Source organism: Delphinapterus leucas, chromosome 5 (assembly GCF_059928025.1).
Source record: "Delphinapterus leucas isolate spDelLeu-1000000601 "Yukka" chromosome 5, BTC_Dleu_Yukka2, whole genome shotgun sequence".
NCBI classification, from domain to species: domain Eukaryota; kingdom Metazoa; phylum Chordata; class Mammalia; order Artiodactyla; family Monodontidae; genus Delphinapterus; species Delphinapterus leucas.
This window is the reverse complement of record NC_143133.1, coordinates 117,501,678-117,518,799: the sequence shown is the minus strand read 5'-3', so window position 1 is coordinate 117,518,799 and position 17,122 is coordinate 117,501,678. Positions and strand designations below refer to the sequence as shown.

General features: G+C 42.3%; 1 protein-coding gene across 3 annotated transcripts in view; it reads right to left on the bottom strand.

Moving 5' to 3' along the window:
- Window positions 1–14,662, bottom strand: part of SLC39A8 (solute carrier family 39 member 8) — a 75,830-nt gene extending 61,168 nt beyond the window's left edge. For 2 of the 3 annotated variants that reach the window (XM_089912445.1, XM_022582438.3), the window contains exon 1: window positions 13,645–14,554. In XM_089912445.1, coding sequence (XP_089768571.1) covers window positions 13,645–13,863 — 219 coding nt within the window. In that variant the 5' untranslated portion in view covers window positions 13,864–14,554. The other variant, XM_022582437.3, reaches the window with a different exon arrangement.
- Window positions 14,663–17,122: the final 2,460 nt, after the last annotated feature.

The window sequence follows — 17,122 nt, the reverse complement described above, 5'->3', positions numbered from 1 at the left end:
TTAAGGAAAGGGCAGGGAATGAAAGAAGATTAGAAACTAGCACATAGTGACTGAATATAATTCTGAGAAATACAAATTGATAACCTGAGACTTATTTACTAGGAACTCTGAAGAATCAAATTTTCTAGTCACAAGTTGCCTTGTTCATTCTATAAAACTTACCCGGCATCAATTCAGTAGAGCCCTGATACTACAAATAAACTAATACTGACATCAATGTTTCCAAGTTGCCATAACAATTACAGCTATGGACTATGGAGAAAATCTTAGTCTAAATTATGACCAAAGAACTCTAAAAATTTCAGAAATTAGAAGGAATAAAAACTTAATTATTTCCTTCTACTGATATGACACACAGGTTCAATTTTAACATACTATTTCTTTTCTACTATTTTTTTATTAATGTGTCTGCATCAAATAAATGGATTGCTGGCTTACTTTGAACTCAATGAGACATCCAGGTTGACTGAAATAATTTTAGAAGTTATATTGGTGTAAAATTTCTTGTAAAAGGTTGAAGTTATTCATTCATTTAACAAATATTTCCTGAATACCTACTATATGCTAGACACTATGCTAGTTACAGGAATAAAGAAGGTGACTGAGATAAACCCAGTCCCTAACCTCACAACAGATATCACAGACTAGTACAGGGTTCAGATTTTTTTAAAATAGTAATTACAGTATGGCTCAGTAAGTGCTAGGGTAGGATCCATGAATGTGAAGAAGACAGAATAACTAACCTACCCTAAAGGAATGGGATTGTCCAAGGATTCCTGGAGAAAACAACATCTAAGATGAGATGTGAAGAAAAAAGGAGAAATAAAGTTGGAGAAATATGAGGGGTAAGGGTAGGTACTGCAGGGCCTTAAATACCAGGCAAGAAGTTTAGATTTTATTCTAACAGTAATTAGAAGCCATTTGAAGATGGTGAAATGATCAGATTCACGTACTTGGGATATAAATCTGGCAGCAATGTGAAAGATAGGACACGGGGCAGCACGGAATGCCGTGGGCAGCATAACGCCAGGCACAAACAGAATGCAAGATCTGTATCTAATTAAATCTCACAACAATCCCGTAAAGTAGATAAAATGATCCCCCCTACACTAAAGAGAACACTGGAATTTAGAGATATTAAGTAAGCAGTATTTAAGCTATTGTGACACGACTTATGCGCGTTTGAAATGGGAAGTAGAGATAGAGAGGACTCAAGAATAACATCCCGTTTTTCAGCTTAGTCAGCGGAGTGGATGGTGACACTGATCAATGAGACTGACAAGACAGGATTACAGTAAGTCCTCTACATACGAACCTTCAAGTTGCGAACTTTCCAAGATGCGAAAGTGCATTCGCATGTCCAATCACATAAGTTAGTTCACATGTCTGGCGTACATTGTCACGTGCGTGCATCCTCTACAAGTGGTTGTGCGTTTGTGCGCTTTACTGTACAGGACTGTATAGAGTGCAGTAGTACAGTATCCTTATTTCAAGCCCAGGATGTCCAGAAGCAAGCGCAAAAGCAGCAGTGATGTAGCTGGTACTGCTAAGAAGCGCCAAGCGATGACGATGGAAACAAAAGTAAAAATAATTGAGAGAGTGGAGCGAGGCTACAAGATGGTAGATGTTGCGCGTTCTAATAACACTGAACTCCCTGCTGTGCAACACAAGGAGCTTACTAATGAAGACCTGACGGAATTGGAGGCCCAGAGAAAGGACAAAGAGAGATGAGAGGAAGAAGTAACTTAAGAACTGAAGAGATTCACAACACGGGAAATGGGAAGGGGATTTTCTTTATTTGAGGGGGCACTGTTAGTTTTTGAGGCACAGGACCCAAACTTAGAATGGTGCACAAGGGTTGCAGCAGCCGTTCAAAATGCAACCCAGTGCTACTGTGTCATCAATGACGAGAAAAAAAGAGCTACTACCCAGACATCACTGGATCGCTTTTTCAAGAGGGTAGATAGAATTGAATCCAGCAAGGAACCAGAACCTGTGGCCTCAGTGTCAGGCGTGAGTGAAATTGCAGCTTGCCCTCCATCTCCTGTTGCTGACGATCCTTCAGCTCTACCATCTCCCACCTCCTCTCTCTCCTCCAGTCAGTAACTCTTCTTGCCTGTTCACTGGATGCCAGCCCCTGATGCCAGCTGTGGTACTGTACTACTGTATTTTTCAAGGTACTGTAAGAGTAAAAATGTTTTCTTTATTTTGTGTGTTTGTTGGTTTTTTTACGTATTATTTGTGTGAAAAGTATACTATATAGCCGATTGTGTTACTTGGGTACCTAGGCTAACTCTATTGGACTTACAAACAAATTGGACTTACAAACGTGCTCCTGGAATAGTACTCATTTGTATGTAGGGGACTTACTGTACTAGAAGGTGTTGATGGAGAAAGGATGGAGTTGATGAGTTCCATTTGGGACAGGTTTAGACCTGCTGAGTTGGAGAGGGGAGAGAGTTAGACATCAGTCGGCAACCAGGATGTGCATGGCTAAGCCTCAGGAGAGAAATGTGAACTAAGCCAACCTAAGCAGAAAGCACCCACAGACAGGTGATAACTGCAGCCAGAGGAGCGACTGAGGTTGCACAGAGAGAGTGTGCAAAATCAAAAGGAAGAGTGCTTAGGACAGAACCCCAAGGAACACCGATATTTAAAGGATGAGCAAAAGACACTGAAATTGAAAAGAAGCAGCCAGAGAGGTAAGAAAACCAAACCAAAGTGGACACAGCTGTGGGCAAGGAGAGGACGTGTGTCAAGTAGGATGTGTTCAACACTGTCGAAATTAACACAGAGGTAAAGCCTGAGAATCTCTCATTGTATTTAGCAATAAGAAGGTCTGGGTGACGTCCTATAGAGCAATTTTAAGGAAGTATTGGGGACAGAGCCATACCGCAATGTGCTGAGGAGTGTCTGGAAGGTGAGAAAATGGAATAGACTTCATACATGTCCACCACCCAGTTATATAAAGAAAGTAAGGCACGAAGACCATGGGATATTCAGGGAATTCATAGCACAGGGGCCACGCTAAGGCAGCACCTGCCTAAAACCAGCACAATGGAGAAGACCTGAGGATTCAAAATCGGCACCTCTGTTCTCCCAGTCAAATTTGGGCACCTGGTGACTTCTGCCAAAGACTTCTTTGTGCCTCAGTTTCTGGGGAAACTGCTATGTCCCAATTCTCTCACACAACACTGTTTGGAGTATCAAATGTCAATGATCAGGAAATAACATTGCAAGGTTGAAAAATAGCTTGTGAAGAAATTAATAACCTTGTTTTAGAGCTAGACCTCACTATTGCAGAGACAGCTCCAGCAGGAAAAATAGTAATAATAATTTTTTTTTCTTGTTTTCCTGAAACAAAAGAAATCTCAGCAGAAAATACCTTCCTGCTTTCAATGATTGTACTGTTCCCAGTGGCTTCAGGAAACTAGCATCAGTTCTACTCTGACACCGAGGCACTTGGATGACATATGAGGCACTAAGATTTTTGAAAAATAAACCAGCCCCTCCGTGGGCGGATACTCTTCGGTATATGTGGAGCAACAGTGGAGAGACAGCCTGGGTTTTGAAGTCTAGTCACTCTGGACTGGAATCCTCACTCTGCCACTTCTGAGCTATGACTCTGAGGGAGGTATTCAACCTCCCTGAGACTGGGTTTCCTCATGGGAATACCTAGAGTACTCACCCTGTGAGATTAAGAGGCTTAATGGGATGGTATATAAGAAGGTACTGAGCACAATGCCTGGCACACGGTAAGTACTCCATAAATGTTAACTATCACTACTATTAGGATAGGACCTGCTCCCTCTGCTGGAGTGAAGGTCCTACCTGAACATTTACTTAAATGGCATTCACCCCAAGATTAGGGACAGAGCAAGTGTCTAGACTTTCTCAAAAGATGTGTAGGTAAAGTAACCAAAGAATATACATGAATTCTGAGATCCCTGCTCCTAAAGAAAACTGCAGAGCATCATGATTTGATATTCAAACTCAAGTACCTGGTATCATCAGTAGGGTGCATCCCTTAACAGAAGGGTCCATGTGTTTTCTAGCATATGTGTTCAATATTCATTTAAAGCAGGATCTGTTACCCAACTCAGAATCGTCTTACTGATTTTACCTCTCTCGTTTGAAGTTTGGACTAACTTCTCTTTCCCTGTCCCTGCAGAGACACGTCCCTGACTTATCATAGTCAGACCAAAGTGGCTCCTGTCCTCTTACCTGCTTCCCAACTAATAAGGTCACAGCTGAATGTGGAGGACCCTGGGTTCTTTTGGCCTGCAAAATCCATACAGAGGTCCTGAGGTAAATCTAAATTTAAAAGCACAATTACAGGGCTTCCCTGGTGGCGCAGTGGTTGAGAGTCCGCCTGCCGATGCAGGGGACACGGGTTCGTGCCCCGGTCCGGGAAGATCCCACATGACGCAGAGCGGCTGGGCCCGTGAGCCATGGCCACTGAGCCTGCGCGTCCGGAGCCTTTGCTCCGCAACGGGAGAGGCCACAACAGTGAGAGGCCCATGTACCACAAAAAAAAAAAAAAAAAAAAAAAAAAAAGCACAATTACATCAATTTCTACAAGTATAATATGGGTTTCCAATCATTCCCATTTCAGTATTGATGTAAAATTTGGACAAAAATAATAAAACAAAGCCAACTCCTAAATATAGCCTCAGAAGTCCTCTGGGAGGACCTAAGGTTTACATTTTCAGGAGTTCACATTTTTCAGGAGTTTATTACTAGTGTTTAATGAAAGGGAAGAAGAGACAAATGGTAAAAGCCTTTCTCAAGATGAGTCACCACTGAAACTAACACTGAAACCAAAGTCACTGGACTGATGTATTTCTCACTGAACTTTTTATTTCATTAATCCTTGCTGTCTTTTTATAGCCTTGCTTTCCTCAAAGTTGAGTAACCCTAAGGTGCTCAGGCCTCCAGTGAAAGACAATTTTGTTAAGGGTAGTTAACTATTGTTAAGCTATATCAACTAATACAGCATTATAATATAATAACTATGCATTGAGCCTACAGTTTGAGCCAGGCATGATGCTAAGTATTTTACATGCATTGTCTTGCTTGTTATTATTTTTTTAAGTAATACAGGTAATGGGAAAAAACAGATTATTTGTTTGAGTTACTACATGTAATACACATAGCAGTAAATACAGAAGTGCCTAAAATACAGTGATACTCAGTAATTATTATTATTGTTCTTATATTTTCGTTCACAACCATCCTATGAATAAGGTTCATTTTTTCAATTCGAAGATGTGAAAACTGAGGATTAAAGAGGCTAAGTCATTTGCCTGTGATTCCCAGCTAATAAGTGATTAGAATTTCAGCCCAGGTCTGTTTAAACCCCAAGGACAAATTGTTAACCATTATGTTGTATTCCTACTACAGTTAGAGACCTAAGAAGCCCATTGAATATACCAATGACAAGTGTATTATTTTTGAATAGGTTCAAAAATAGAACTAAAACAGAACTAAAGTCTTAGAGGCCTTATCAATGCTCACTTGGTTTTTTTATTTCTCCAACTATTTAGTTAAGTATAAAAAAAGTCAAGGTATTAAATATTTGGACTTCAAAGGCATAATACTACTTTTCAGGTTAACACCTTTGATCTAGATTCACAGATTTTTGTTTTTGTTCTCCTTAAGCTTCAGGCCAAGAAAAACAACAGAGGACTTTTGGAAGGAGACAGAAGCCAAACTAAACAAGGCTCCATTCTGAAGATTTTCTATGTTCCCACATCCCATCATCACAAAGGTAATTCAGTGATAGTTTCATTTCTTTATAAAATAAACCTCAAGGCTCGGCAAACCCATTTGGCTCCTGAAACAGACAACTGGGAATAGTTTGAGAATAAATTAATTAGTTTCAATTACAAACAGGAATCCTACCATCATCTGAAGTTGGAAATGGGAACACTCTCTGAAAACTACAAGTTTCTTAGGTTGTCTACAGTTTAGTAACATTCTTTTTTTTTTAAATAAATTGCATTGTAAATGATCCTAATATTAACTGTGTGCACTTAGTAATATGGACAGTCGCTTGAGGACATGCCACTGTGAATCCAAATAACTGGCAAACTCTTGTTACCAATCACATCAGGCTACCCTCATTAGGGGGTTGCTTTTCTTTTCCCTGAGGAATGCCATTCCTTCTCAACTTCAGGCCTGTTTTCCAGGCCTATTTATATTCCTATTTTCCTCCCCCGACCTCTACTACCACCAAAAGAAATTTAACATAGAGGTTTCAAATGTATATTGAATTTAAAGAAAAAACTCTTAAACTGCAGTCATAGTTGAGAAGCAATGGGTTTTTATGATGGGGAAAAGAAGTTCCTGACCATCAACATCTCCCAATGTGGGCATCACCTGGAAACAGAGAGATGGTGTGAACCATGGAAAGCACAGAAGCTGAAAATCTCCCACCCAGCTACTCTACTTTGAATATCTCTAGAGAGAAACAAAGATCTATCTCAATGAAGGGGAAAAGTTTACCACTCCCTCTCCTGGTAACTGTGTGAGAGCTCAAACTCCCATCTAGCAGCAATGAGATTCTAAGAGTTAGTAATTCTGTTAGAGTTAGTACCTCTGTTAGGGTTAGTAATTCTGTTAAAGTAATCTGCTCACCTACTCTTCCCTCATTGCTTCAACTCATTCCCTAGCACCGACGCACAGTCCTCTTTCTCCAGTGTTGTGCAGTCAGCAATGCAGCTGCTTCACAGGCATGAAAAAGGAGGACTTACAGGATTAAGAGGAACAAACTATTATGTATAAAATAAGCTACAAGGATGTATTGTACAACACAGTAAATACAGCCAATATTTTATAATAACTATAAATAGAGTATCATCTTTAAAAGTTGTGAATCACTGTATTGTACACCTGTAACTTATATAATACTGCACATCAACTATACGTCAATTAAAAAAGAAAAAAGAGGGGCTTCCCTGGTGGCACAGTGGTTGAGAGTCCGCCTGCCGATGCAGGGAACACGAGTTCGTGCCCCGGTCCGGGAGGATCCCACATGCCGCGGAGCGGCTGGGCCCGTGAGCCATGGCCGCTGAGCCTGCACGTCCGGAGCCTGTGCTCCGCAACGGGAGAGGCCACAACAGTGAGAGGCCCGCGTACCGCAAAAAAAAAAAAAAGAAAAGAAAAAAGATAATTAACATGTTAAAAAAAAAAAAGGATTATCTGCCACAGAGAAGATGGCAGAATTTTTTTTTAAAAAAAGGAGGACTTACATTCTAAACTGCCTGAAGAGAGAGTGAATTCATTGGCAGAATTCTTCTAGAGTAAAAGTGAGAACAGGACTGAAAAATTTAACACTAGACATGGATGTTTCTCCCATTACCTGCAGTCTATCCATAGAAGAAAGAAGAAGCTGATTAATATGCCTTTCTCCAGGAAAACTTCTGAAACTCAGAATTAGGAAAACTATTGTTGCCAAAATATTTTCTCCAAGAAAAATTCATTATATAAGAAAGAATTAAAGAAATTTTCATTCTATAAAAGAGAATTCATGTAACCCACAAGAAAATTCCTCTTGTGATTAATAGCACAGACACATTTGGCACAAGCAGATGTTCATCCAGTAAGTATTTTAAAAACCAAAACAAACAAGCAAAATCCTCCAAAAGGAGAATTGACTGACTTGTAACTCCTCCACAAGGTGTTTCCCAGAAGCCTCCCACAGAACATGGCTCCCAAAAGTATTTGTTTGGCAATTAATCGCACACAGCCTAGTGATACGTCTTGTAATATTTCTTTCAGTGATTACTTAACTACTGAAGTTTTGCCTTGCATACTTTTCACAAGTTTCCACCTTCTTTCTTTTTTTTTTTTTTTGCCGTACGCGGGCCTCTCACTGTTGTGGCCTCTCCCGTTGCGGAGCACAGGCTCCGGACGCGCAGGCTCAGCGGCCATGGCTCACGGGCCCAGCCGCTCCGCGGCATGTGGGATCTTCCCGGACCGGGGCACAAACCGGCGTCCCCTGCATCGGCAGGCGGACTCCCAACCACTGCGCCACCAGGGAAGCCCTCCACCTTATTTCTTAATTAGACTATAAGCTCTCTGAGGGCAAGGACCTGTTATGATCATTGTAGTTTCTGTAGTCTAAATACTGTTCCCTTAACATGACTAAGCAATGGAGCTACATAAGCGACTGATGATTTGTAACTTCTACTCATAGATCAAAATCTGAGATTAACAGTTGCCCTGGCTAGGGAGAGTATGGTTTTCTAAACTATAATTCAAAAAATCCACTATAGGATTTAGGACTGCCTGAGGTTTTACCACTTACTGTGTGATTTTGGTCGAGTACTTAATCTCTCAGCATCACATATTTCTCATGTGTAAAATTAAGTTAATAATGGTACCTGTATCACAGGATTGTTGTGATTTTGAAATGCGTTAATACAGATAAAGTGGTTAAGAGTTATGTCGCACAGGAAAAAACCAATAAATCCTAGATATAATTATTTATGTTATGTACAAAAGGGTCTATGTGACTCCTAGGGTAGTGGGTAAAGATGCAACTTTGGGAGTTAGAGATGGAAAGAATGAAGGGTATTTTCTCATATGGATCCCAATCATCCCTGGCACGAAAGCAAACTAAGCTCTTGACATCACAGTCAAATGAATTATGAGTGTCTCTCATTTTCCTAAGACCTTCTGGAAACAATGATCACACTGTACACAGTCAACTTAAATGAGAGTGATATAATATATCAAAATAGATCCACTGTCTTGAAGGAAAAGCCACCAGAGACCTAAACACAACCTGGCCCTTCGGTCCGGCCCTTCCTGCCAGTTTCTCACCTGAACAAGCAGGTTGGAAGGCATTCCTAGAAGATTTACCCCCTTATTTCTCAGAATATAAAGAAAAAAAAAAAAAGAGGGAGAGAGATGCTCTTTCTCCCCTCCATCCATGATCAGTGCTTCCCAGAACCTCCCTCATCTAATGCACCGTTAACCTCCAACCCAAGAAAAAGTACACTAAGCAACAACAAGCTATGCATACAACATGTATGTAATGACCACACACATACACCCCTTCTGTTTGCTACAGACTGCTAGCCTGGCCATCCATTGAAATAAGCCAAGAGTTACCTCACTGCCTCTCCCTCTGGCATCCTTGGGCCATAAACTAATGAAAGGAAAGATCTAACAATAGTTAAATGACTGATTGCTACAGGCAAAAGACTGAAGTAGAAAATATCTACCTTTGGGGCTTTTGCCTACTCTTCAGTCACGGCTGCTCTTCCAGAAGAAGGCAGAGCTTTTGTGTACCTCCTGACAGCCTCCAGGATCAAGCAATCATTACATCTCCTACAAACCACTGCAGTTTCCTCCTCAGCTCCTGTCTGGACCCACTCCGACACATTCCACACTCTCATGCAGATGAATTTTCCAAAAACACAAGCCTGATCCCATTCCACTGTCTCTGAAATTCTTTAATCAGACATGTCGTTCTATCGTGCATTATAGTTACGCGTGCACATGTCATACGTCTACCTATTAACTGTAAAGTCATGTGAGGGCTCAAACTGCCTTACTCATATTAAACCATCTTCACTCATTCATTCAAAAAAATATATAATGAATACATGTTATGTACCAGGCACTACACTAGCCCCTAGAGAGATGAGCCAGATCAGTCCCTTCAATCTGTTCAAAATTGTATTGGGTGTGTGTGTTGGGGTCGAGGAGAAGCTATATAAACAGAAATTTATAATACGTATAAAATGATGTCCATATTATAATTGCAATATATAATATGTTATGATTCCATAGGCACCAATTAATATAGGGTCACATAAAAAGGGGCTCCTACTAAACCCCTGAGCAGGCTAAGAAAGGCTTCTCGGAAGAAGTAATGTCTAAACTGATACCTAAAACATAAGCACACATATATGGCGAACCAGGAACTACCGGCAGTCCATGAAGACTGGAATAATAGCAAAGGATAAAGCTTGAGAAATATATAGGAACCAGATCATAAAAAGGCTTAAGCCACATTAAAGTGTTTAAAGTTTATCTTGAAGGCATTTAATTGTTTTAATAAAATGAGTAATATGATTAGATTTGTACTTTTAAGGGACCACTCTAATCAGAGTATAGTAGTTATTTGAAATATTTGTTGAACACATGAATAGCTAAATGTCGTTAGCATAATAAAAAATTTCAAGAATTCAAAAAGACAGCAAATCAGTGGTGGTTGTGATGCCCCAGAAAGGTTTCATGGAGTTTAGCTGGGTTTTTTAAAATTTAAGATTTTGATAGGGCAATTCAAGGAAAAAAAGGACATTGCAGCTGGAAACAGGAAGGGTGCAAGGAAGATGATGAGGTAGAAAAGTGGTTGAGTAGAAGTATAAGTGATTTCATAGAAGAATGAATAATTTAATTTAGTGAGTGCTAGGTCTGGGCAGGCAGGTTAACGTCTCAGGGTCAACCTTGCGGTGCAGAGCCTCAGATGCCAGGCTTCAGATTTAGACTTCACCAGTCAAGAGACAGTTCATGGAGGAGATCTGAAAGAAGAGAGGCATACTCCAAGTATTGCTTTAGGAAGATTGAAGGTGAATTGAAAGGGATTTAAAAACAAAGTTCAGGCAACCTGTGAAAGAAAAGAAGAAGATGCGCTGCAGGATACGTATCAAATGAAAAAATAAAGTTAGGAGAGAGAAGCAAAAGTCTAAGGTGGAGTGATGGTGGGAAACAAAGGTTGCCTCACAGGCCAACCTGCCACACCCACGGCCACATCTCCATCAGGCCCACTAGGCCCCCTCAGGAGACTGAGTTATTTAAATGGAGCCATTTCCTGCAGCTTAGTGTGGTCATTTAGAGGTGAGGTGTTCTGAAGGAGAAATTAAGAGAAAAGACCACTTGGAGAATGAGAAAGGAACATCTGAACAAACAAAAGGTGGCACTGAGCCCACTCTTAAATCCCCTAAATTAATCACCCAGGGTATTCACTCAGCTGGGGCTTCCCTTTGTATTTTAGAAACTCCCTGAGATACAGCAGACTTACACTCAGTCATGGGCCCCAGAGACCCCTTTAGATAAAAGAACTCCCTCCTCTCACTTGTTTGGGTTGCTTCTTCTACCTGCTCTTCGTACCCTCAGAAACCATAAGAAGCCAAACAGTAAACTCAATTATTCTATCGTTTCCAGTTTGAACTCAGGTCACTTTGATATCCCAAAGCAACAAGTTCTTTTAATAGTACTTAAGGACACTGAAAAAATACTAGAAGACCTTCCAAAATTGTCTCAATTTTTAGTACAGTAGTCCTATTACATGGGAAAAGCTGACCTAAGCCCTCATCCAAAGGAACAATGTCATCTGTAAACAGATCTCATAGAAGATTCAATAAATCCCTGGCCCAAAGAAATTAATTCTATCTTTTCAACCTTCTGCAAAGTCAGAAAATCAAGCTTTTCACATATATTTTTATTCTACTTTGCTGCAGGTAAGGAAACTAAAATTGCATTCTTTAAGGTATGGAGATATTAACAGCCCTAAATTTTCCTCCAAACTGGATGACTTCCTACTGGAGCAGAAATAAATGTCAGCAAATTAATAGATTCTTCTGGAATGGCATTTCATTCGACACCATTTAACTGATGATTGGTGTTTTCATTAGGACTTTTTAGAACATCCAACAGATGTTCGCTAGGTCTGATTAAGTGATAAATTTTCCACGGCTTCCCTTTATTTCCAAACTATGGGCTTCTTCCCATCTCTTTTTGATGCCCACAGAGGCCATAATGAGGGTAGTTAAATATGCAAACAGAAGAGTGAGAAACAAGGTGTCAACATACTTATAATTTACCTGTTGAGGTGTCCTACTTACTCATAAACTGGGACTCATACTGCTAATAAACTTAAGCAATTTTCTTAAATTATTTAGGTATATTTTCTGGTGTCTTTGCCAAGGCGTGGCTCAGCGGTCTATTGTCCCTTTATAATTCATCAACACCTCCAGACATTGCGTGGCTCAGCGGTCTTTTGTTCCTTTATAATTCATCAACACCTCCAGACATTGCAACATAAGGAGATAATTTAAGTCAAAACAATGTGTGGGCTACAGATACGCAGCTGCAAGTCAAGTCCCCAAGCTTCTTTCCAAGCATATGACCGCCCCTACTCCTACCTAGAAATGCTTTAGTCAGGTCAGCTGTTTCCCCCACTTGAAGAGACTGCAGCTCGACAGAAAATACTTAGGAAGTTGTTTGCTTTATTTTCTAAAATATCAGTATAACATGGGGTCATTTCAGTTTTTCCAATGTATCATTTTTTAGACATTGAACCAACTGTAATGCCATGCCAGAACTGGATCTATAGTTTACTAAAGAACATGCATAAGAGGACCACAAAACCCTTCTAGATCAAAGGGAGGCCACTTTGATCCCTCATGGCATCAGAGCCTTATACTTCTTGAATATTGCATGTTTTAAATGAGGTAAGATATTTCTAACAAAAAGAATGCCAAACTATAATGTTATTAGCAAGGAATTTATCTGATTAAAGTTTCCCTAACTGTAATCTAAGGTCAAGTACATCGGGAAATGCTAGATTTCCAAGAGTGGAGTATAGTATGCAGCATTTCCCAAGCATCTTGGACCACAAAAACTTTTTGTAACACAAACTAGTATCACGCAGAAGTGACAAACAATACAGAAAATACTGAACACTGCCATTCATCATCAGTTGTCACTGGAACCAGAGCAGAAGGAAAAACAAAATCAAAGCACCGAGTAAACAGAGTGTTTAAAAGTAGAGAGAAGTTCGGGGGAGGATGCCAAAAGCACACTTCGCTTACTTCACAATTTTAAGAAATAATCATAGAATATTTATGACGGAAATAACGAAGAATCTATAATATCATCCTTTTTGCAGTTTACTAGCAGGTATGGTCTTAATTGCTCCTAGGTAACTCATGGTGACCCTTAAATTTTAGGAATTACCAAATGCCTGTATAATACTGTATGTCCTAAGATAGGTTTGTTTGTTCGTTTTTGAATGAATGAATGAAAATTCAAATCAAACCCTTGACCTGACCGATGACTAAAAGCTATGGCTTCAAACCCAGTTCGACCCACCGACTGGATGCTTGATCTTGGCCTCAGGGCCCCCCTCGGCCTCCCTATCTCTATACAGTAGGCCCTTCAGACCCAAATGCCTCGGGTAACGTACACCAGAAAGACACAACTACATTACATCTCGACAGCAGTCGTTACCCACCGAGCTACTGTTAACGAGGGTGGCCTGTGAGCCACTGTCTCTGCCGGAAGGACTTCAGGACGCCATTCCTATCTAAAACGCATCTCCTAAGATGCTTCCCGCTCTCGACTACTTCATAAACTTTTGCATAAAACCTTATAACCACAAGCGTCTGAGGACTCAGTTCATCGGGCGTAAAACTGCAATTTCTGGCTCCCTCGTCACCGCCAGCACTTTAACCCCGGCCAGAGAGCCAGGTCTAGTGAAAAGCAGGACCCGCCTCACACTGGAGAAACGTAACGAAATTCTTTCTCCAGCACTTTTCCCCATTAAACAGCGTTCCTGGGCAAATGGACGTCTCCGGAAACCCCGGCGGGGAAGGGCGGGGAAGGGCGGCCGGGCCCGCGCCCTACCTGGTTGAAGTGCAGCTGCCCGGGCTCGGGGTCGCCCTCCACAGGGGCGGCTCCCAGCTGCTCCAACAAGCGCCCGAGCTGCGCCGCCGACAGGCTCAGGTTCGCGCCGAACACGCTCAGCACATCCTCGCTGAAGGCGAGCGCGGGCCCCGCCGCCTCCCCTCCGAGGCCGGCGGCCGCCAGGAGCAAGAGCCCAGCCACCGCCCGGCCCGGGGCCATCCTGGCCGGGGTTGCCCCTCGCGGGCCTGAAACGGACTGGAGCGCACAGGGAAGCGCCGGGCGCACCCGAGTCGGTGCCCAAGGGCGCGGGTCAGGCGTCGGCGCCGGTCCGAGTCAGCGGTGGCGCGGAGCGCCCTTGGTCCTCCGCCGCCTTCGAAAGAGCAGCAGCCCGCGACCTGCCGGGCATTGAAGTGGCGGTGCCGCTGGGGGTGGGGAGCGATAGACAGAGCGGGCCCCCGGGCCTCCTGGAGAGCCTGAGATAAAGAGGACAAAGGGGGACAGAGATAAAGGCCACCCGGCTACCGCCGGCCGTCCCCGGGAGCACTGCGAGGCCGGAGCCCTCGAACGCCCGGCCGGGCATGGGGCCAACTGCCCCGGAGCCGGGTTCGCAAACGTCCCAGGATTAGCGTGCAGTGTGATGACACATGCTCTTTCCGGATAGAAAGCCCTACACCGCGCCACTTCTTAGGAAGAACTAAAAGTACATGGGCTGTAGAACCCCACCTCCTCTTCTTTCTTTCTGCTTAATTCCCTCACAGCAAACTTAGAAGGGGTGAGACGTGTAGCCCCCAGGAAGCTGCAGGAAATGGCCCCTCCGGTGTCCTGGGGTTTGAGTGTCTAAACGGGACCCTCCCTCTCCCAGATCTCTTCTCTGCAATGGCAAGCTAGTAGGTTAGCTAGCCTGCTAAGCTCTCACCTCGTCTGTTTGTTTCTCCGCCTGTTTATGTCCACGTGAGTCAGTCTCTCTCTCTCTCTCTCTCTCTCTCTCTAACACTATCCCAGAAAAGTCCGCTGTGAAACTCCGAGATCTGCCCTGCGCTCTTTACTGATAACTGGAGGCCCTGTCCCCGCCTCCCTGCAGCACGTGGTGACACATTCCCCGGCCTGAACTCCCGCGCGTGTCCACGCCGGGGCGCACAGCCTCTGGCCGTCCCTCCTGGCTGCCGTGGCGCACTCCCACCCTCGGCAGAGCCAGCTCCCCGCCGTCCCCCCTGGGGGTTACCTGAACGCCACCTCCTGGTCCGTATTCCTAGCCTCCTTTCTGGTCTCGACGGTCTCTTTGTTAGTTTGTTGAAACCAACTTCCTGGAATAGAGTCTGGAACCCTTTGCATTGTCTAAGAGATTAGCAGGAATTGGTTTTTTGTCTTACTTAACATCAGGAGAAAAAGGAAACCAAATCTGTAGCGGTGGTGGCGAGCTCTCTGAGCCGGCACTGCTCAAGCCGGCCCTTCCTGACGCCGCAAGGGATATCCGCAGATCAGAATGAATGTTTGTTTGTTCAGATGAGGGTTCAAGAAAAGCTGACTTAGGTGTGAGGTCAACAAGCTTGTGCAAAGTGAATGCGGTGTTTGAGGGCAAAGGTTGTGTCTAGTGGCTACAACTGTCCAGAAATAAAGTGAAACCACGAATCACTGTTACATGGCTAAGGACAATAAGAGGAACTCAAAGCGTTCTTCTTGTCTGTCATGGGGCAGAGTGCACAGCCTCCTAAAATAGCACATTTTAAAAGAGGCACTTAGTCCAGACAAAAGGCAGGGGAAAGAATCTCATTTCCCATGAGGTACTTAGATGATGGAAGAAAGAGACAGGGAGAGAAAATTCCAGAAGGATGAACATCCAGGGGGGACATAACTGCAGGGCTGTCATATGGAGAGGGTTTAACTGTGTTTTAACTACAGAGGGCAGAAGGCAGCAGTAACAGGGCAAAGTTACCAAGAGGAAAGTTTCTGCAGAAAATAAGGCGCAACTTCTTTGGGAGGTAGTGATTTCCCCATGATTGAAAGTGATTCAAACTCAGGGGTATGTAGGATTCCTGCCTTGGAGGGAGAGCAACAAAATGATCTTGATGGTGTGTCCTTTCCAACTATAAAATCTGTGTATTCGTTGATATTAATTTACAGAATTACATTGGTGCAAAAAGGGCAAATATTTCACCCAAGGGCCAGAAATAAGTTCATGTCACACTTCAGCTCTTAAATTACACAACTGATGGGGACACTTCAAGATTTTTCTTGGATCCTTAAATATAGTTTGTTGCCTATTTTTCCTTTGACCCCAGCAACTCAAGGTGAACTTGGAAATCAATGAACACTCTAGATGGTTCACCTACACCCAACAAGCTATTCTTTCCCAGGTTGAACTGCAACATTGATAAGATATTGGACTTTCCACAAATGTAAATGGGTTTCAAATTTTATATTGTGGATTTTCCAAATAAAATTTTATTTATCAGCCATTTGTGTCTATATATATACATTTTGCCAGTCCATCAACGCCACAAGATGATAAATAGTAAAATAAATAATAATCTTCTTGCTTGGCATCTTTACCGAAAACAGTTAACATAATGTAAGCATGCAATTAAAAGAGAGTATTCAGAAAATTACAAGTTACTAACTACCAAATCGGTGAGGCTAATTCCTTCCACTCTAGTGAGATATAATCACCAAAGTACTACTTAGATAATGTTTTAGGGCCAAAAAAATATAGCATTCTACCAGCAATATCATTACTGAAGAAAAGGACTTCCAATTAGAAACATAAGGTGTAATGTAAAAACTTATTTTTCTCAGAAATTTGCCTTAAAGGTCAACTAATTTTAAATGATCATAATGAAGGGAGAGTGCCAAGAACACTGGCCAGGATGTAGAAACATGTCCTTTTCCTTTCTGACTATGTCACCTGGGAAACCTGGGAAAGTCATTTGACCTAACCAAGACTCAATTCCCTCATCTATGAAACAAAAAAATTGGGATAGAAGCACAAATGTTCATTCCAGCCTTTTCATTTCTAAATGTCTAATCTAGAAGTCATCTATCAGAACAAAACATGAAACACCTAGAAGATAAATAAAAGTTCAATTCTCCACTTGAAAGGGCATTTAACATCAAATCTTATTTTTCTAATCTCTTTCAAATTTTTCTAAGTCCAAATCTTTTTGTACTATTGCAAATAAGGAGCAAACTGGCCACTTTTAAACTTTTCCATGCATTCATTTTCCTCTGGAAGGACTAAACAGTAAACCTAGGAAATGGTATGTCTTTTCCTTTCTTCCCCTCCTTTTCTCTTTCTCTCTCTCCCAGTCCTAAAGCCATCAGGGGGAAGCATAGCATAATAAATAGTGTCTGTGTGGTGGGCAGTCACAGTGGCCCAAAGAAAGGTGTTGGAACCTGAACAAGGGAAGAAGGGTATCCAAGTGGGAGGGAAATTTAGCGTGAGCTGTTAGAGCCCAAGCAGGGTGACGAAGGTGTCAAGATT